General features: G+C 44.2%; 1 protein-coding gene across 17 annotated transcripts in view; it reads left to right on the top strand.

The window, feature by feature from the left end:
• mctp1a (multiple C2 domains, transmembrane 1a) overlaps nucleotides 1-22,214 on the top strand; it is a 224,733-nt gene that overhangs the window by 53,053 nt on the left and 149,466 nt on the right. For 6 of the 17 annotated variants that reach the window (XM_090190192.1, XM_090190190.1, XM_090190189.1 and 3 more), the window contains exon 1: nucleotides 17,980-18,119. The exons of 6 other annotated variants lie outside the window; for them this stretch is intronic. In XM_090190192.1, coding sequence (XP_090046318.1) covers nucleotides 18,078-18,119 — 42 coding nt within the window. In that variant the 5' untranslated portion in view covers nucleotides 17,980-18,077. Of the gene's footprint in view, nucleotides 1-17,979; nucleotides 18,124-18,251; nucleotides 18,366-22,214 lie in introns of those variants that run through there. 5 more of the 17 variants (XM_090190194.1, XM_090190193.1, XM_090190191.1 and 2 more) reach the window with 2 other exon arrangements.

The following is a 22,214-nucleotide window of genomic DNA, read 5'->3' as shown; positions in this document are numbered from 1 at the left end:
AAGGGGCTCTTCTACATAGAAAGTCATAGGAAATCCTAGGACATGGTAACTATAATACTGTAATAAGCTCACATAGTTGCTGTCACAAACTCCTCACTTTTGTCACTGACTAGTTGGATATTAATTTCTCACTGAGCAAACAATTTAAATGAGTTTTTATTAGTTTTTTTTGCCTTTACGGACCTTATTTTGTTATTGACATTTGTCAATACAACTCATGAATGCAACTGTTTATATCAAATAGTTTTGTGTTCTACTTGTTGCCCTGGTTGTTCTGAAAATACACTTTTAAACACTTGATTGTGGGGCTAAATATAAAGGCTGGACATGCAGATAGATGAAAGTCAAATAAAATTAAAGCAGATCTATTTTCTGCTGGGGTCTTGGGACTGATGGGATTAAGCAGGACTACTACTGTAGTTTATGTGCTGTCTCTCATTCATAAAGTGGCAAACCCTTCACAGTGGCTCAGGTGAAGTGCAGACATTCTGAATTGGACTCTATCAGTGATACTTCGCAGCTCATAAGGTAAATAGTCTGACTGCATTGTGGGTTGTGTCTGAATGTGTGTGAGAGAGGGGGGAGGGGGGGAGAGAAAGAGTGAGCCAGAGCGAGAAGGTGATTCTGAGAGAAAGAGGGAGAGAGAGCATCACAGCTCAGAATGATACATGGAAGTCCATTCCGTCCATTTGCGTCATCAGACAGAGGTGCATGTTTTTTTTTTTTTATTGTTGAAAGAAAGTGTTTTTTTCCATGAAATATTGATGCCATCGTAGTGACCATCAGCAAGGCTCTTTTATGTGAGTGCTTTTACAGACTCAGTTCCCAGTTGGAACAGATGAATGAAATGTGGTGGGAGTGCTGTAGAATTGTTTGTGAATGCTCTAATCAGACCTATACTGGCTGGTCGTGACCACTCGTAGGCAGGGAGATTTGGTAAATTAATAGTGTGTGTTTTTTGTGTGTGTGTGTGTGTGTGTGTGTGTGTGTGTGTGTGTGTGTGTTTGTGTGTGTGTTTTCACTGCTTCATCTTCCCTGTGGTGTGACTAAGCTGCATAAGTGCTCCCATGTGCCCTGCGTAATGTGTGTTTGAAATTACTTCACTGCACTAAAGAATTGTCTCTCAGATACAATATGATGTATACCCATTGTCTCTGAACAGAAAGGTGTTGCATTAGCAGTGTGAGTAGGAGCTCTTTGTCTGAGAGAAACAATTACACCGTTTTAATCATTGTAATCACTGGACGATGAATAAGGTTGAAATTGTGAAGTGCTTTGCTCACACAATTACTTTTCCGTATTGCATCATTGGACAAAAGCCTAACACACAGTTGAAATGCTTGTCCGCTATCTAGTAATGAAACATATATTGAAATTGTTTTATTTAACCTTTTATTTAACTAGGCAAGTCCATTAAGGACAAATTCTTATTTACAATGACGGCCTACCCCGGCCAAACCCGGACGACGCTGGGCCAATTGTGCGCCGCCCTGTGAGACTCCCAATCACGGCCGGATGTGATGCAGCCTGGATTCGAACCAGGTACTGCAGTGACGCCTCTTACACTGAGATGCAGTGCCTTAGATGCACAGGATGTGCATGTACTGCATATGTGTGGGCGTTGGCTGTATTGATTCTAGGTACATTGAGAAAGAAGTGCAGTCATAACACAGCACATTGTGGTTTAAACTTGTAATGGTATCTTCGTTTTGGTAGAACATAGTTGGCGGCATCTATGACGGTGGTACGGTGCAACCTTACGGGGCCAATACGTTATCGTATTGGTTCTGTAAGGTTGCTGGCTACTACTGGCTCCTTAGTGACCCACTGATGCTCTGTGTTGGATAGGGAGTAGGGACACCTCGTAGTAGAGATGTTATAATGCCGTACACACAAGCTTGATTCACATTAGAGGGCCAAAGGGAGCCAAACTGTGCATATGTTCTTCAGCTAAACATGCTCCGTCACTCTGTCAGGTAGGGTGTGTTGGCTGTTATTTTCCACTGCACTGGAGAGTATGTGTGTCTGTGTGTGTGTCAGGGTTTCCGTTCGGAAAATGAGGCGCCAGACATTTGACCAGCAGCATTTTAATTTACCTGACATTTAAGACATTTACCGGACCCAAATGTATTGGTTGCCCAACCTTATTGGCACGTCCACCCACGATTCTTAGTATGACAGAAATCACATTTAGTTTATGCTACAGTGCCTTGCAAGAGTATTCATCCCCCTTGGCGGTTTTCCTATTTTGTTGCATTACAACCTGTCATCTAAATTTCATAATATTTGGATTTCATGTAATGGACAAACACAAAATCGTCCAAATTGGTGAAGTGAAAAAATGACTTGTTTAAAAAATCTAAAAAAACGCAAAAGTATTGCGTGCATATGTGTAACGATATTCTTCATCTGCTGAGGAGTATAAAAAGATCGGACCAAAACGCAGCGTGGTAAGTGTCCATTTTAATGAAATATAACTGAACACTGAATACAAAATAACCAAAGTGAAACAATGAAAACCGAAACAGTTTTGTATGGTGAAACACAGACACAGAAAACAACTACCCACAACCCATAGTGGGAAAACAGGCGGCCTAAGTATGGTTCTCAATTAGAGACAGCAATTGACAGCTGCCTCTGATTGGGTACCATACCAGGCCAAACACCTAGAATCAGAATCACCCACCACAACAGGACCAAGCTGCGTGGTGAAAAGCAGCAACAGCAGGAGAGGCAGCAATGTCTGGACTATACGACTTGTGAAGAGATAGACAGGTGGGCGGTCGACCCAGGGAGAGTGCCGGAGCCCGCCTGGGATTTGCTGGAGCAGTGCGAAGAGGGGTATAGGAGAATGGAGTTGGAGAGACAAGCACGGCGGCGCGGTAGGAAGCCCGAGAGTCAGCCCCAAAAATGTATTGGGGGGGCACACAGGAAGTGTGGTGACGCCAGGTAGGAGACCTGCGCCAACTTCCTGTGCTTACCAGGGGGCTAGAGAGACCGGGCAGGCACCGTGTTATGCTTTGGAGCGCACAGTGTCCCCAGTGCGGGTGCATAGCCCGGTGCGGTACATTCCAGCTCCGCGTATCGGCCGAGCTAGAGTGAGCATTGAGCCAAGTGCCATGAAGCCGGCTCTACGCAGCTGGTCTCCAGTGCGTCTCCTTGGGCCGGCTTACATGGCACCAACCTTGCGTATGGTGTCCCCGGTTCGCCTGCATAGCCCAGTGCGGGCTATTCCACCTCGCCGCACTGGCAGGGCGACCGGGAGCATTCAACCAGGTAAGGTTGGGCAGGCTCGGTGCTCAAGAGCTCCAGTGCGCCTGCACGGTCCGGTCTACCCAGTACCACCTCCACGCACCAGCCCTCCAGTGGCAGCTCCCCGCACCAGGCTGTCTCTCCATCTCATCCCTACAGGTGCTCCCGCCTGTCCAGTGCTGCCAGAGCCTTCCTCCTCTCCAGCGCTGCCGGAGTCTCCCACCTGTCCAGCGCTGCTAGAGCCTTCCTCCTCTCCAGCGCAGCCGGAGTCTCCCGCCCGTTCGGCGCTGCTGGAGTCTCCCGCCCGTTCGGCGCTGCCGGAGTCTCTCACCCGTTCGGCCCAGCGCCGCCAGTGCCGACAGTCTGCCCAGCGCCGCCAGTGCCGCCAGTCTGCCCAGCGCCGCCAGTGCCGCTAGTCTGCAAGGAGCCACCAGTGCCGCCAGTCAGCCAGGGGCCGCCAGTGCCGCCAGTCAGCCAGGGACCACCAGTCAGCCAGGGGCCGCCAGTGCCGCCAGTCAGCCAGGGGCCGCCAGTGCCGCCAGTCAGCCAGGGGCCGCCAGTGCCGCCAGTCAGCCAGGGGCCGCCAGATCCCCTCAGCCCAGAGCCGCCAGAGCCCCTCAGCCCAGAGGCGCCAGAGCCCCTCTGTCCCGAGCTGCCCCTCTGTCCCGAGCTGCCCCTCTGTCCCGAGCTGCCCCTCTGTCCAGTGGGGTCATTGAGAAGGGTGGCCATGGTTAGAAAGCCACGGAGGCGGACAATAAGGCGGACTAAGACGATGGGGAAGTCGGGTCCACGTCCCGCGCCAGAGCCGCCACCGCAAACAGACGCCCACCCAGACCATCCCCTATAGGTTAAGGTTTTGCGGCCGGAGTTCGCACCTTTGGGGGGGGGGGGGGGGGGGGGTTATTGTCATGTTCTGACCTTTATTTCCTTGGTTTTGTCATTATTTAGTATGGTCAGGGCGTGAGTTGGGGTGGGCAGTCTATGTTGTTTTTCTATGATTTGGGTATTTCTATATTTTGGCCTAGTATGGTTCTCAATCAGAGGCAGGTGTCATTAGTTGTCTCTGATTGAGAATCATACTTAGGTAGCCTGGGTTTCACTGTGTTTTTTTGGGTGATTGTTCCTGTCTCTGTGTTTGTACCAGATAGGGCTGTTTTGGTTTTTCCACATTTCTTGTTTTGTTAGTTTATTCATGTATAGTGTCTATATTAAAGAACCATGAATAACCACCACGCTGCGTTTTCGTCCGCCTCTCCTTCACCTCAAGAAAACCGTTACACATACTCCTTTCTATACAGAAATAAATAAAAACTAAAAGTAGCCTATCTTATTGGAACCAACAAGGAGCATCGGCCATATCCCTGGTGAGTGTGCATATTGACTATCTTTATCATTCTGTGCGAGATAAGAAATCGCTACTTCAAACAGTTGTGGGACAGTAAATCCCAAATTCATCCAACCAGTAGGCCTAGGCTACATCCCCAAAAACTTTAAAAAGCAATGAGGCTCATTCAACATATCAAGAGGTTTAGCATAAAATGTTGATAAACTATTATATCTTCACATTATAGGTGCAGAAATGCGCATAAGGCAGTAGGCTACACGTGAATGGTCGTTCCATAATGCAATTAGTGGAAAACACTATTGTGAGCGGTTTGATGTGACAGAGATGTAAATATATTAGAAATTTAGAAAGAGGGGGAGATCTAAAGATGCAACAACTAGAATGGGTTGCTAATATGACTAGGATTGTGCCTTTGGCTACTGGACAACCAATAGAACATGAGAGAAAAAGGCTACTGGTTTGAATGGAATATGCCTCCAGGTCATTGCAAAGTGGTGTGTGATGCGCTGAAGCCTGCCTAGTTACTTATGCACTTGAATGGCTAGGGAAGCACGCTTCAATTACCAGTTGAGAAATAAAAATAGTAGCTCTTTTTAATAGTGGACATTGTTTTTTTTTGTTTTTTTTACACACTATTGCCTTCAGAATTGTTGTGCAATGATTGCACTCCAGCAGCAACAAACAGCTGTTTGAGCTGTTTTGATGCAGCTCTCGTGCTACATCAACTGGTATTACATCGACACTATTTCGCAATGGGATGTTTTTCCTCTCCCAGACAATTGTCCCACACCCACGCATGCGTGTGTGCGTTAGGGCTGGCCTAATTACCGCATAACCATGTAACCAACGGTTATGGATGACTACTGTAAAAAAAAAAAAAAATCAACCGTTTTTAAATGTTATTATTTTTAAAAATCATTTTTGGGGGAACTAACCGTTGACTGAAGACGGGACGTCCGGGCATTCGTGAGGTTGAGTCCGTTTCTACAGTAGCAACGTGATGTCAGCTCTACTTTGGTCCTATGGGTACATTCACAATGGCTGCCAGTCCACACATTATGCCGTCATTGACTTAAATGGGGACGCCCATTCTTTTAATTCTATTTCTATGGCAGCACATGCGGTCAGGAGCGGAGGAGAGGAGAAAATGTGCGTAAAAATAAACAAACATGAATAATAAAATGTGTATTTATTTTGTTATTTGAAAGGATATTACGGAGACATTTGTCATTTGGCTGGCCAATTACATCATCCAGAACTCTATGACTGTCACAGCCCTAGTGTGTGCGTGTGTGTGTGTGTGTGTGTGTGTGTGTGTGTGTGTGTGTGTGTGTGTGTGTGTGTGTGTGTGTGTGTGTGAAGCCAAAAGGTGAATCTGTTATTTTTTAGCCCATTCGCATCTGTTTGCAAAAGAGTATAAATGAGTGTCCTATGTTAGTTGGCTATCTAGTCTCCTGTGAAAGTGGTGGAGTCATGCAGTTTGTCTTTGAGGGGAGTCGGAGGACTCAGCAGACTGAAACAGACCAAATGCCAGCCATCATACAGGCTCCAGAAAGGAGGAGGAAGAAAGGCAGCTAGGAAGGGGGGGGGGGTATGGAGGCTGAGAGGTATGAGGCGGGGCTGAGGAAGCCAGGGAGGCAGAGAGGGAGAAAGGTAGGGAGAGATGGAGTTCAGGAAGTGTGGAAGGTGGGGATGAAGCCAAGCAGGCTTGAGAGGGAAGCAGGGAGACTGAGAGACAGGCAGGAGACAGAGAAGGAGGAAGATAGGAAGGCAGACTGAAAGCCTACCTGGGAAAAGAGCTGGGCTTCTGGCCATGGGTGCACTCTGTCTCAGCTCTGCTCTGCTGGCAGCCTTGTGGGCTACACTATCTCCCTGGGAAGCACTCTGATAGCATCTACCATTCAGAGACAGGAATCTCTCTCTCTCTGTGTCTTTCTCTCATTCACTTTTGGTGTTTTTCTTCTATTGTCTTCCGTGCTTTGTTTTTATCTCCTTGATGATCTTTTCTTTTGTTCTTGTCTATGTCCTGTGATTACTGTCCCAGGCTTTAATTTTGGATCTCAAGGTCTGTCTGTGTGTGTTGGTTCTGCACTGGCACTGTGCCTAGCTAATTACCCAACACTGGTGTGACCTGTGTGCCCTGGTGGGGTGTGTGTGGGCACACGCAGGACACGACCACCTTAGGTAGTGCCAGCTTGACTGTGGCACGTAATGTCCTGTGGCGGTGACGTCAGAGACGACCCACAACATGCTACCCCACCTACGCGCTCGAGTGTGTCTTCTCTTGATGCAGATTGGGATTACAGATTTGATTCCCATGGGAGTGGATCTTTTTTAGGACGCAAACGTGGGGTAAGAGGAAACCCTCAGTGGCCCAAAAAGGGTTCAGCAGCACCATGGATGTGGAAGAAGGGTCGGAAGGGCAAGATGAACACAGGAGCAAATCAAATCAAATGTATTTATATAGCCCTTCGTACATCAGCTGATATCTCAAAGTGCTGTACAGAAACCCAGCCTAAAACCCCAAACAGCAAGCAATGCAGGTGTAGAAGCACGGTGGCTAGGAAAAACTCCCTAGAAAGGCCAAAACCTAGGAAGAAACCTAGAGAGGAACCAGGCTATGTGGGGTGGCCAGTCCTATTCTGGCTGTGCCGGGTGGAGATTATAACAGAACATGGCCAAGATGTTCAAATGTTCATAAATGACCAGCATGGTCGAATAATAATAAGGCAGAACAGTTGAAACTGGAGCAGCAGCACGGTCAGGTGGACTGGGGACAGCAAGGAGTCATCATGTCAGGTAGTCCTGGTGCATGGTCCTAGGGCTCAGATCCTCCGAGAGAGAGAAAGAAAGAGAGAATTAGAGAGAGCATATGTGGGGTGGCCAGTCCTCTTCTGGCTGTGCCGGGTGGTGATTATAACAGAACATGGCCAAGATGTTCAAATGTTCATAAATGACCAGCATGGTCGAATAATAATAAGGCAGAACAGTTGAAACTGGAGCAGCAGCACGGCCAGGTGGACTGGGGACAGCAAGGAGTCATCATGTCAGGTAGTCCTGGGGCATGGTCCTAGGGCTCAGGTCCTCCGAGAGAGAGAAAGAAAGAGAGAAGGAGAGAATTAGAGAACGCACACTTAGATTCACACAGGACACCGAATAGGACAGGAGAAGTACTCCAAATATAACAAACTGACCCTAGCCCCCCGACACATAAACTACTGCAGCATAAATACTGGAGGCTGAGACAGGAGGGGTCAGGAGACACTGTGGCCCCATCCGAGGACACCCCCGGACAGGGCCAAACAGGAAGGATATAACCCCACCCACTTTGCCAAAGCACAGCCCCCACACCACTAGAGGGATATCTTCAACCACCAACTTACCATCCTGAGACAAGGCTGAGTATAGCCCACAAAGATCTCCGCCATGGCACAACCAAAGGGGCGGCGCCAACCCAGACACGATGACCACATCAGTGAATCAACCCACTCAGGTGACGCACCTCTTCAAGGCTGCTATTGGACATGCGGTCAGAATGCCTGAGTGTAATCAACCTTTCTTCACGTCCCATAAACACTTCATGTGAGTTGGCCTTGAGTAAAGGCTTATCTTTCGTCCCCACTATCATGTAATGACTTCGACACTACAATAGAGTTTCAGAAATGATTTTGTACATTGAGACTTAGGGAGTTTTTCTGCCCCATAAATGCTAAGTCCAATTGTGGATGTATCAAGAATGGCTGAGATGAGTGTTCAGGCTATGGGTGACACAATAGAGAATGACATTTCCCACAGAACAAAAACTATTTTTCGAGGAAAATCCATCTTTTGTCTGTCCAGATACGGAAATCTCTCCCTACAAACATACTGCAGATTGGTGGAAAAAGATGTGTCTCAGATTCTAAATAAGAAACGAGAATATAGTCCACCATAATCTCCCAAAGAACAGAGACAATCATTGGCTGATAAGGCCGGAGCTGTGGTGTTGGTAAACCGTGATGATTATGTGAATGAGAGCCGGGGACAACATTGAACAGCACCACTTTCTATCAGAAACTGTCGCGTGACGCCACACCACTGTTCAAAGACGATATTTACTGCAATCTGAAGTTTCTCGTTGAAATTGAAGACATTATGCAAAAAATAATATACATTCATGAAAGTAGACAATCCAATCACGAGCGTAATCCATGCCTTTCTAAAAAATTCACAAACTACTGGATAAGCCCCCGGAGAGACCTGTTGTGGCTTCCATTGGTTTATTGATTTCTTTCTAAAAACAAAGTGTGGTGTCCCTCCCTACGCAATTCTATGGACATGATTAACACCCTTAACATGATGCACAATAGTAATGGAGAGATGATTATGGCTTGTGTTGATGTTGAATCCCTGTCTACACACATCCCCCCACCAGGGAGACCTAGAAGCCACGGCAACACTATCATTCGTCAACGACCCACTGGCACTCTCCCAAGCACCAACTGCATTGTTGAACTGGCTGAGATTGTTCTGACTAAGAACTTGTACATGTTCATTCAACAGAAGGGAACTGCTAGGGGTAGTAAAAATGACGCTGAATAATGACAATTTGTAAATGGGGTTGTTTGAGAAGAATGTGGATTTTCAGCCCTAACAATCCATTCTTGCACCATATCAAGCGCTGGAAACGTTTCATTGATGACATATTCCTTCTAATCCAGGGCACAGCAGAGGAACTTTGTCAATTCCACTCTTTCATCAATACAAGCAGATGAACATCTGACATTCCCCCTCACCTTTGATGCACATGAAACGAGTATCGAGACATTTTGATAAAGAGGGAGAGGGGTGGCTTTAGCACTGACCTACTGTATACAGGAAGCCGACGGACAGAAATTCCCTGTTACGCGGAGATAGCTTCCACCCTACACCCCTGAAAAAGAGCCTCACTGTCAGCCAATACAGTCGCATACGCAGGATCTGTAGTACACAGAGTGACTATGACAAACAAGTCGACTGTCTGGATGAGCGTTTCAGACGGCGGAGTTACCCAGAGGAATGTCTGCATGACGCAAGGGATCGTTACAAATATATGACCCAGGAGGGCAGCCTCACCCCCGGAAGATCTGGTTTGGATCGAAACGTAGTCAATAAAGCGATGAATTGGGAGCATAAACAGTGTGCGGTCCTTCTGGTTCTCCACAACTATTCTTTATTAGCCCAGCACCTATGTTTTTAAGGATGTGCATATGACCATAAACTTTCCTATACAGTATACCCACCTCAACACACCTCCAGATGGGTAGGCAGAGTGGTGGTGCCAGCCTTCATTTTTTTGTTGATTTCACATTGAACTCAACCAAATGTAACACTAGACGTTAAATTGACATCTGTCAATTTGTCTGCCTCTTGAGTAACCACTGTAGCTCACTGTTTCCACTACAGTATTCTATTGTGTGGGTTCATTGATAACGCTGCTGTGAGCTGGCGTAGGTCCTCTGAAAGGGTTTCAGTGACTGGAAGGCTTTGAAGAGTGTTTCCGAACCCTGGATCGGAAACACTCTGGGGGCTCCTGCCCGGGCTGCCATACTGTGTGTGTGTCCTGTGATGTGTTGTGACTAATGAGCAGACAGATGGCTCACACACTAGACTCCACTCACCACTCACGCTAATGCCAACATAGAGGACAGGAGGCAAGCCCGCAGATATGATGAACTGTGTTGTTCCTTCTTGTGTCAGTCTGGTGGTTCAGTGCCCTTGTCCTCAGGAAGTGGAAAGGCCAGTAGTCGGCACCGTTAAGACTTTATGAATGACTCTGTATGAAACAGACAGCCCTCATATATACAGAGCCTTCGGAAGGTATTCAGACCCCTTGACTTTTTCCACATTTTATTACGTTACAGCCTTATTCTAAAATGTATTAAAATAAATAAAAATCCTCATCAGTCTACACACAATACTCCATAATTATTTTCACATTTATAAAAAAAATTTTTTAAAAAGAGATGTTTCTAGAACTTGATTGGAGTCCACCTGTGGTAAATGAAATGGATTGGACATGATTTGGAGAGAAACACCTGTCTATATAAGGTCCTACATTTGACAGTGCATGTCAGAGCAAAAACCAAGCCATGAGGTCGAAGAAATTGTCCGTAGAGCTCAGAGACAGGATTTTGTCGAGACACAGATCTGGGGAAGGGTACCAAAAAATGTATGCTGTATTGAAGGTCCCCAAGAACACAGTGGCCTCCATCATTCTTAAATGGATGAAGTTTGGAACCACCAAGACTCCTAGAGCTGGCCGACCGGTCAAACTGAGCAATCGGGGGAGAAGGGCCTTGGTCAGGGAGGTGACCAAGAAAAACAAATACCTTCTTTTGGCTGTCTGTCACTCTGACAGACCTCCATAGTTCCTCTGTGGAGATGGGAGAACCTTCCAGAAGGACAACCATCTCTGCAGCACTCCACCAATCAGGCCTTTATGTTAGAGTGGCCAGACAGAAGCCACTACTCAGTAAAAGGCACAAGACAGCCTTCTTGGAGTTTTCCAAAAGGCACCTTAAGGACTCTCAGACCATGAGAAAAGATTTTCTGGTCTGATGAAACCAAGATTGAACTCTTTGGCCTGAATGCCAAGCGTCACGTCTGGCGAAAACCTGGCACTATCCCTACGGTGAAGCATGGTGGTGGCAGCATCAAAGATGAATGGAGCAACGTACAGAGAGATCCTTGATGAAATCCTGCTCCAGTGTGCTCAGGACCTCCGACTGAGGTGAAGGTTCACCTTCCAACAGGACAATGACTCTAAGTACAGTGGCTTCAGGACACGTTACTGAATGTCCTTGAGTGGCCCAGCCAGAGCCCGGACTTGAACCCAATTGAACATCTCTGGAGAGACCTGAAATACAGGTGTGCCAATCTTGTAGCATGATACCCAAGAAGACTTGAATCTGTAATCGCTGCCAAAGGTGCTTCAACAAAGTACTAAGTAAAGGGTCTGAATACTTACGTAAATTCTAAACACCTGTTTTTGCTTTGTCATTATGGAGTATTTTGGGTAGATTTATGAGGGGGAAAAAAAGCTATTTAATACATCTTATAATAATGGTGTAACATAACAAAATGTGGAAAAAGTCAAGGGGTCTGAATACTTTCTGAATGCACTGTCCGAATAAACACACACTACACATCAACTTGGAAACACACACAGGAACACACTCTCAAACACATATTCCATGAGGCCTGGAGGCAAGCAACATTTTGTCAAGCATTAAAAACATCAAAACAACGTTCTGCGCCACGGGTCATAGTCATGTCTTCCCAGGCCTGTCATTATGCTAATACCATCTGTATCATCACTGAGGCATCAGAAATACCTTTAGATTCCAACCACAACATCATGTTGACCTATGAGTAGCCAGAGTCTGCATTTGAATAGCCTGCTCTGTTTTGCAGCATTAGAAGTGTGATGTTGGATGTTAATCCCCTCATTTATGGGTTTCCTCAGCATCCATCAAACCTGCTGACAGTCAGATACTGCAGTATCACACTGAAAGGGACAAACACACTCATAGAAAAAAACTTGCAGACACATGCACTAACACACACCGCCCTCTCTCCGCTGTGCCACCATAGGGTTTAGTGCTGCCTGCAGTCTGTTGCCCATTGCCCGCTGGAGAGTGGCATCCCCTGCTGTGAGTGCCAGGCCTGGTGCCCCTCTCTTCCCTGTCACAGGCTGTTATGGGTCTGCCAGCAACAACATTACTGTACAAAAATCACTTATTATTATCCTTCTCTCAATGCTCTCTCCCTTTCGCAATCGCCTGCCCTCCATCCCTGTATTGGCTGTTTACATGTCTCTCTGAACCTTCCTCTTTTCCTTTCTTCTTCACGCCTTCAGCGGTTCACCTTTCTGACAACCTGTCTTTGTGTTAACTTTTGTCAACCTCTCACTCTCTTTTGTTAATTCTGGAATTTTCAGATCACGGTCTTTCTCTCTTAGCCTCCGGCACTTAAACACGTCTTTTTCCTGACGTGTGGCTGGAGTCTCTCTCTCTCTCTCTCTCTCTCTCTCTCTCTCTCCCTCTCTCTCTCTCTCTCTCTCTCTCTCTCTCTGTCTGCTAGCTGCAGAGCCAGTGAGATCCCCACAGTGTGTGATATTAATAGCTATTAGCTTGGAGGATGCCTGCAGGGTTGAGCTTCTCATCCCAGCTCTAACCAGAATTCACTTCATACTACATGTAGCTGTTTTGTTAGATTTCAGTGCGGCTTTTGACATTATTGATCATTGTCTGCTCATGGAGAAACGTATGTGTTATGGCTTTACACCCCATGCTATATTGTGGATACAGAGTTACCTGTCTAACAGAACACAGAGGGTGTTCTTTAATGGAAGTCTCTCCAACATAATCCGGGTAGAATAAGGAAATCCCCAGGGCAGCTGTCTAGGCTCCTTAATTTTTTCAATCTTTACTAAGTTGCCTTGAGTAAAGCCAATGTGTCTATGTATGCGGATGACTCAACTAGAGGTCGACCGATTATGATTTTTCAACGCCGATACCGATTATTGGATGACCCAAAAACCGATACCAATTAATCGGCCGATTTATATATATAAAAAATGTAATAATGACAATTACAACAATACTGAATGAACACTTATTTTAACTTAACATAATACATCAATAAAATCTATTTTGCCTCAAGTAAATAATGAAACATGTTCAATTTGGTTTAAATAATGCAAAAACAAAGTGTTGGAGAAGAAAGTAAAAGTGCAATATGTGTTATGTAAGAAAGCTAACGTTTCAGTTCCTTGCTCAGAACATGAGAACATATGAAAGCTGGTGGTTCAATATTCCCAGGTAAGAAGTTTTAGGTTTGTAGTTATTATAGGAATTATAGGACTATTTCCCTCTATACCATTTGTATTTCATTAACCTTTGACTTTTGGATGTTCTTATAGGCACTTTAGTATTGCCAGTGTATAGCTTCTGTCCCTCTCCTCGCTCCTCCCTGGGCTCGAACCAGCAACACAACGACAACAGCCACCATCAAAGCATCTTTACCCATGCAGAATAAGGGGAACAACTATTAGAAGGCTCAGAGCGAGTGACGTATGAAACGCTATTAGCGCGCGCTAACTAGCTAGCTAGGCTTGAAGTCATAAACAGCGCAATGCTTGATGCACAACGAAGAGCTGCTGGCAAAACGCACGAAAGTGCTGTTTGAATGAATATTTACGTGACTGCTTCTGCCTACCACCGCTCAGTCAGATACTTAGATACTTGTATGCTCAGTCACATTATATGCAACTTAGGACACGCTAGATAAAATCTAGTAATTTCATCAACCATGTGTAGTTAACTAGTGATTATGATTGATTGTTTTTCATAAGATAAGTTTAATGATAGCTAGCAACTTACCTTGGCTTACTGCATTCGCGTAACAGGCAGTCTCCTTGTGGAGTGCAAGGAGAGAGAGGCAGGTTGTTATTGCGTTGGACTAGTTATCTGTAAGTTAACAATAGTTAACCATTCTAAAAACCTGTTTTCACGTTGTCATTGTGGGTATTGTGTGTAGATTGATTAGGAAAATCATGTATTTAATCAATTTCAGAATAAGGCTGTAACATAACAAAATGTGGAAAAGGTCAAGGGGTCTGAATAATTTGCGAATGCACTGTATATGTGACTGAACGGCTCAAAATCTTATGTTGCAACATTTGAAATCGTTTTTTTTTACATTGAATAAAAGTAGAGACTCAGATACAAAATGGTATAAAATACACTGTAGTTTTGAGGAACAATGGGAAAGTATTTCTGCTTTGAAAGTTGATAAACTTGTAAACACACTTTTGAGAAAAGGGCCTTTGAAGGTTTCAGTACCTACTGGAGAGCTCTCCTTTGTCTACAATGTCATGTCTTTGGCATCATTAAAAGTGAAGTGTTATTTTATCAAATCAATTCTCTGTAATTATTATTACGTGATTAAACTAATCATGTAAATGTAGTTACCTAGGAAGTCTGGGCACCAAGGAAAGTTATCATTTTTAATATTATTCTTTACCTCACGTTAGTCTCATTCCAAACGTCGTATATTGTTGGTTATCTGCACAAACCCAGCCTTTACTATGAATCATCCATACACCAATTGTCTTGTAATTTATTCACTAACTAACTAAATAATCACAGAAATGCATAAACACACAAACAGTAGATATGGTTACAAGGAAATGATAGTTCCCTAGTGGGCTAAGCCGATATGACGGCTTGGTGGACAAAGGGAAGTGAGTGTCGGTTCTGTTGGAATCGTCTGTCTGTCTGTTGGAGAGTTCATCCGAGCGTATCTCTCTCTCTCTCTGCTTCCCTGAAGATCAAAGTATTTTGTGGTTAGGATGGATACTTTAGAGTAAAATTCAGAAATGTTCTCGTAGAATAGATGTTTTGGCGGTTGTCAGTCTTCGCATCCCAGGTTGACATAATTTAAAGCTGCAGATTAGTAATTAGTATGTAAGATTTGCTCGTATTCTGTCGGGATCGATAGTCTCAGAGTTGAACCAATGCTCCACGTGGTATGGTTAGGAATTCAATAACTATTCGCAAATTGCTTAGTCTGAAGAGGATTTCCTCATGAGGGAAGCTGGATCGTGTCTGTGCTCATGGGGGCAGGCCAATGCCTTAGTTAAACTTTAAAGGGAATACAATTCTCTCACATTAAAGGTTTAACATCACATTACATCATTTCACAGATAGTTTCATCTTTACTCATTCATTTTATACAAGAATTTGATGCAAATCTCATAATTGAGAAATGTGCACATTCAGAGATATAGTTATGTGTGTTTCCTGTCCTCTCTGAGGTCACCAAATGAAACACACTCGTACCATCCTCCAGTCCAACCAGCTGTGAGATTTTGACCCCTGTCACAATGCTGTCCTTCACAACACCAGCAATCTCAGACAAAGTGTTCACTCTGGTCTCTCTGAAGCGCTGCTTGATGAGGCGCGAAGTACCAGCCGGGGGCAAACTTGGTGTGGCCTGTGATTAGGAAGTTTAGGTCCAGACTGTTCAGTAGGGGCCCTGAATAAAAGTAGTGCCAATCATGTTGGAGCTCAATAAAATAATAAAATCGTGTTTATGCTTTAAATACCAAGTGTTGTCATCGATTCCTTGTAGTCGCCACACTGCAGCTTTTGTCACATGGGATGGCAGCAGCTTTCCACCAAAGTGTTTGTGTCCTGGGTGGCGTCCTGGTAATACTATTGCATTATCCTCTGCGTAGTTGTTGAGGAAGTTCACAACTCGCTGCAAGTCCTCATGCTTCAGGTGTAACCTGTGCTTGCTTGGGCCAGCTCTCTTTGTGATGGGAGGCATTAGACCATTCTCCTTGTATCCTTGGATGACTGGTGGAGGAGAGTCAGGCGTGTTCTACTGACGCTGAAAGACAAATTCCAGATACAAATATTTTTGCATTATTATACAATAGATGTGAAATGGCATTCTGAGATATCACTACACACAGTTCATACATGTAATGTTAGCTAGCTAGCCAGACATCTAACGTCAGGTAATGTTATCTAGCTCATAGCAAGCTTTAACTTGGGGTCTTTTCTTTAGACGTGTAGCTAGCTAAATAATGAACCATAAACCCAATCCATAGAGTACTAGCAATATAAACTGATAGTAATAGCTAGCTAAAGTTAACTAGCAATGCCAAATGGTATTCTGAGAAAACATCACTAACATTAGGTTCATACATCTAAGTTACTGTTAGCTAGCAAGCCAGCCATCTATCCTCATCTAACGTTAGCTAGCTAACAGCAAGCTTTAACTTTGGGTCTTTTGTTTAGACATGTAAACAATGAACTATTATCCCAAGCCATATAGTACTACCAATACAAACCGATTGTCATAGCTAGCTAACCAAATAAGTTCAATGCAATGCAAAATGGCATTCTGAGAAAACATCACTAACGTTACACACAGTTCATACACGTTGATCGTCGTTTCTTCCCATCACTGTCATCAGAAGACTCTACAATGTCTTCTTCAATTAAAATGTTTTTACCTAAATCAGGGATTTCCTAGGCAGCAATGTTATTGAGAGCAGTAGCAACATATTTGCAGTTCTCCATGGCTGACGTTAAATCTTTAGGGGGAAAAACTGCAGTAGAAAGGATAATGTACGCATAACGACCAGCTCATTTTATGGACACAAGATGCTACGCATCAGACCAATCTGAAGCTCATCTCTCCTCATGTCCAGCCCACTCATTATCTCAGGAAGGTTCCTTCTTTTTCTTTGACTAAACCAACTAGGCTCATAATTTAACAACTTTATTTGTATTTACAGATGGCATAAAAGTTTTTATTAAGGCACATGGAAGTTCACATGTTCAAGAAGGCATTTTAAACGACTCTGCTGTGAAGTCAAGACGCCTAGTTTCCTGAAACGGGTCACATATCTGTATAGCAGTAGTAGCCTATCCGACAAGTGTAAAGATGTGGATGTTGGGTACATGGTGCCGGCATATCTTTCTCTCAGTCGCTCTAGAGCTAGGCCTAAGCTTGTCTCTATGAATATTTATTTTTTAAATGTAAATATCATACAGTGGACGCCTATGCCTACAGGCCTACAGTATATGCATGCAATGGCCTGATGCCTATATCGCTCAAATCTCCGACAGCTGAACCATGAGATAGACAACTATTGTTTTAGGAAAGTAAAAACCAATAAAACAATAAACTATAACGTTTTTAATAGGCTACACATCGAAACACATTTGGGGTAATTTGTTATACCCGGTTTTTAATGACATGTAATTATGGATCATGGATCAATATGGCTTGTTTGTTGACGGCGCTGGCAGCGCCCAGTAGGAGGTTTCTTTCTCTCTCTCTTTCTCTCGGATCTGAACAGGTCTCTCGGATCCAAACCAGCACGTGTCTGTTTTCCACTCTCCTTTGGGTCTGACTGTCCTCGGGTCCATTCTGAACGGGTCTCCATTAAAAAAAAAATGTATGCATATCGGGTCGAGTGGGAAATCCACAGATCCATTTTGGAACAGATCCAACTTGAAGACCTCTAGTCCTGAGTGCCACGCCCTGCTTCCTCTCATTACGTCACACAGTCCCACAGGATTACACTGTCAGCGTCTCTTTTTACCTTAGTTCAGTGTGTGTGTTTGTTTGTGTGGGCAGTTGTGTTGCTTGCATATCCGATTTCGTTTAGTGTGTGTGTGTGTGTGTGTGTGTGTGTGTGTGTGTGTGTGTGTGTGTGTGTGTGTGTGAGAGAGAGAGAGAGAGTCTTGCGTCTACCGAGGTGGGAGGGTGGGAGTATTTGAAAGAACCTCCCTCACAGCTGATTGCCCGTTGCTATGCACTGTGTGTGTGTGTGTGTGTGTGTGTGTGTGTGTGTGTGTGTGTGTGTGTGTGTGTCTCATATAGGACAGTAAAGCCAGCAGCTGCAGTGGTAGTGTGGAGCTGGCTCTGAGTCTGGATGTTAGCACTGTCTCTCTCCTCCGTGGGACGAAGCCTGACTGTAGGTACACACGCACACACACGCATGCATGTGTCTAATCATCATGCTAGTGGATTACTGTTTTTATGCGCTGCTGTATTCTATTGGAGAATATTCACACTGTCGAAGCTGATGTTTTACTGTTCTGGTCAGTGTGCACTGTGCAGGGGACTGCTTGCATGGACTCTCTTTTGAACAGAGGATTTTAACACAGTGGATTTCAGAGGTGTTGACGGGACTAAAGTGTCCTGGATCAGTGAAATGTCTGTAAGTACGGAGAGTTGCTGAGTACAGTATAGTGTGGGCTTGTGTATTTTCGTAAGCTTCAGTATCTACTCTGTTGGGATCACGCTTTCAAAAGACTATGTTGGTTTGCACTGTAAAGCCAATCTCAGACGGTCAAAACAAATAAAATTGTATTCGTCGCACGCTTCGTAAACAACCGGTGTAGACTAACAGTGAAATGCTTACTTACAGGCCCTTTCCAACAATTCAGAATGAAAGAAAATTGAGAAATAATCGAAAAATACACAATGAGTATTTACCAGTACCTAGTCGAGGTGCAGTGGTACGAGGTAATTGAGGTAGATATGTACATGTAGGTAGGGATAAAGTGACTTGGCAACAGGATAGATAATAAACAGTAGAAGCAGTGTATATGATGAGTCAAAAGAGTTAGTGGCCGTATACTGACAGTCAAAAGAAAAAGTCAGCACACTAATAACATGTAGGAGTAATAAATACACAATGAGTAACTTGGCTATATACACGGTGTACCAGTACCGAGTCGATGTGCAGGGGTGTGAGGTAATTGAGGTAGATATGTACATTAGACGTCTTCTCTGATCCAGAAATTGAGATCTGGACCGAATTGGATCCATGAAATTCATATCCGACACTGACAGGACGCGGTCGTCAGATTCGGTCCGAGGTGGACAAGTTCCGACACCAAAACATGTCCGACATGAGGGAGAATCAGATCCAAATTGGGTCGGGTCTGTATCGGACCCAAATAGATCCGAAATATTAAAATGCAGCTTTATACTGTTTTTAATTAATATGATAATAATATACTTGACTTGTCTGGTAGTCAGTGAACATTAATGTTTCACACAAATTTTCTGTTGTAGACCTATCGAAAACAATTGAGTTGTGGTCTACACCACAGCTTAGTATTTACATAAATGACATCCCCAATTGAAAATGTCGACACAATAAGAAGGGAAGGGGTGTGTGGTGAAAATGCACCATAGGCCCATCTCTCTCCAGAATGCGTTTCTCTGTCTCCCGTTAATTGGTCACATTCATTTGGTGAATTGTTTGCCCTTCTGTTCATGTTTATTTTTCATGTATTTGGATGTCTGATAGTAGGCCATTTCGGATTGTCTTAACTCCCCAGCAGTTATGAGCTGCAGAGCTTCTCAGAGTATTTATTTTGGCACCTTACCGGAGCTGTGACGGTAATTGAATAGCTGTAGAACTGGTGGTTATGGATGAAGTCCTCCATGAAAATTAAATATCCTTACATTTTTCTAAAAATGTTTTATTTACTTTATTTTCATGCAGATACACTTAACCTAATAGCGGGAGTGTTAATCAATGACTGAAATTGTTTTGCTAATTTAGTTAACTCCATTCATTATTCAACAGCAGTCGACAAGGTTGTTCTGGCTCTGAGGCCTGTAATGCTTTAATGCCTATAATGCGTTGTGTCAAATGGACAATGCGCCAACTCCTCTCCAACCTGGCAAGGTATAATTTGATACCGGATCTTTTCTTAATTTATAGACTAATCAACGCTGATCTAGCCCGATCCTGGACGATATTCCGCCCTCAGCGAGACCAAAACATTGCCACCCTCCTATCCCCGCAAAGTAGAATAGTAGCCTGGGCTATACGTTGTCACACTTTTATGAATGCCCATGTGGTAATTTACTGATTGTAAAACAGGCAAATTATCGTTAATCCCTGTCATTTGTTTACATTAATTTATGTTAATGCATGTATTAATTACAGTGATTTCTCATTCTCGGAGTGGAAATGTTATTTGGGGAATTCACAACCTGCTACACTTGTGACAAACAAGTTTTTGTTTATTTCATACCATCATTTACGCGCTGCGTGTGAGGAATGAACACGTGTCTGGTTTCTCTGTCCTGTTAATGTTGACGGAGTTTGCGCGCCTTTTGACGCATAGAAGTGCCTAGCCTGCTTCTCGCAAATGTCAAATGTAGAAAAGTGTCCAGCTGGACTCAGTCTTTTTTTTATATATTACATTTTTTACATCCATTCAAATTATAATAGCTCCTCAGTCCTCACAGTATTTGAAAAATATTTTCCTACACTCTCCCCCTCGATAATCAGCAATTCTGATAAACAGGCTATGGACATGTTGCGTGTATTTGTTTTAGTTTTATTGATTGTCAATTTCCTCTTCATGCTATAACATAGCTGTCCCCTTCATACTCTCCTTGTCAATTCATTCTCTTATAGATTACTTTCATAAAGCCCAACGTAGGCCTAGGTTTTTTAATATGTTTCAAGGAAAGGAGAAATATTTGCTCTTATGTCTGACATACAATGGAGGCTTTGATTGGCGGGTGCTTTTACGGGGTTGTGTGCGTGTGGTTCGCGGATTCTCTCTATAGGCCTATATGTCCATTCAAAAAGTTTCATGAAGTGGCCTGTCTGGACTCCATCTCTTTAATAAGAATCAAATACTCATGGCATGATTTAATCTTGTAAAATGCCTATTTTCAGTAGCATAGGGTACATGATTTACCTCATTACAGTGTCCTCTCTTTGAAGAACGGTTGATTGACCGCAGCAGCAGGGTTTGTGACTTCATGCGAATATTTCGGGAAAAGTGTGAGAAAACCCATCAGACTTTGTTTGAATGGTTTTGTGCATCGAAATGCAGAAAAGCCAATAGATGAGGACAAGGTAGGTATATCTTTATTTCGACTCCGTTAATTTGGTTCAATACAAAAATGTCACAGATCCCCTCCAACCTTGCATTTCTTCATTAATTGATTAATATTTACAAGTAATAACCTGAATACTAATATGAAATGCCATGATAATAACAAAGTGTAATTGCTTGTTTCAAATAGGTTTTATTAAGAAGAATCTGCATGTGAACAAGTGTACAAACAGAATTGTGACCTCCCCCTTTTTGACCTACCTTCCATGGTGTGTGTGGACCATGATAGATCCTTAGTGATGTGGACGCCGAGGAACTTGAAGATCTCGACCCGCTCCACTACAACCCTGTCGATGTGAATGGGCGTGTGCTTGGCCCTCCGTTTCCTGTAGTCCACGATCAGCTCCTTTGTCTTGCTGACATTGAGGGAGAGGTTGTTGTTCTTGTCCTTTTCCCTATAGGCTCATAGTCTCACTGTCATCGTTGATCAGGCCTACCACCGTCTTGTCATCAGCAAACTTAATGATGACGGTGTTGGTGCCGTGCACGGCCACGGAGTAGTGGCTGAACAGGGAGTACAGGAGGGGACTATGCACACAACCCTGAGGGGCCCCCGTGTTGAGGGTCAGCGTGGCGTAGGTGTGGTTGCCTACCCTCACCACCTGGGGTCAGCCCGTCAGGAAGTCCAGGATCCAGTTGCAGAGGGAGGTGTTCAGACCCAGGGTCCTTAGCTTAGTAATGAGCTTGAAGGGCACTATGGTGTTAAAAGCTGAGCTGTAGTCAATGAATAGCATTCTCACATAGAGATTGCGACATCTGTGGATCTGTTGGGGGGTTGCTATTTGGAGTGGGTCCAGGGTGTCTGGGATGATGGTGTTGATGTGAGCCATGACCAGCCTTTCAAAGTATTTCATGGCTACAGATGTGAGCGTCATTTAGACAGGTTACCTTGGCATTTTTGGGCACAGGGACTATGGCTTGAAACATGTTGGTATTACAGACAGTGTCAGGGAGAGATTGAAAATCTCAATGAAGACACTTGCCAGTTGGTCAGCGCATGCTCTGAGTACGCGTCCTGGTAATCCGTCTGGCCCTGCGGACTTGTGAATGTTAACCTGTTTAAAGGTCTTACTCACATCGGCTACAGAGAGCCGGTTGATAGGTGCTGGTCTGTGTCTGTGTTTTGTATATGT

This window comes from Oncorhynchus mykiss, chromosome 11 (assembly GCF_057628025.1).
Source record: "Oncorhynchus mykiss isolate SJ-2025 chromosome 11, ASM5762802v1, whole genome shotgun sequence".
Lineage (NCBI taxonomy): Eukaryota > Metazoa > Chordata > Actinopteri > Salmoniformes > Salmonidae > Oncorhynchus > Oncorhynchus mykiss.
Note: the sequence above shows the minus strand (reverse complement) of the source record. Positions and strands in the feature narration are given on the sequence as shown.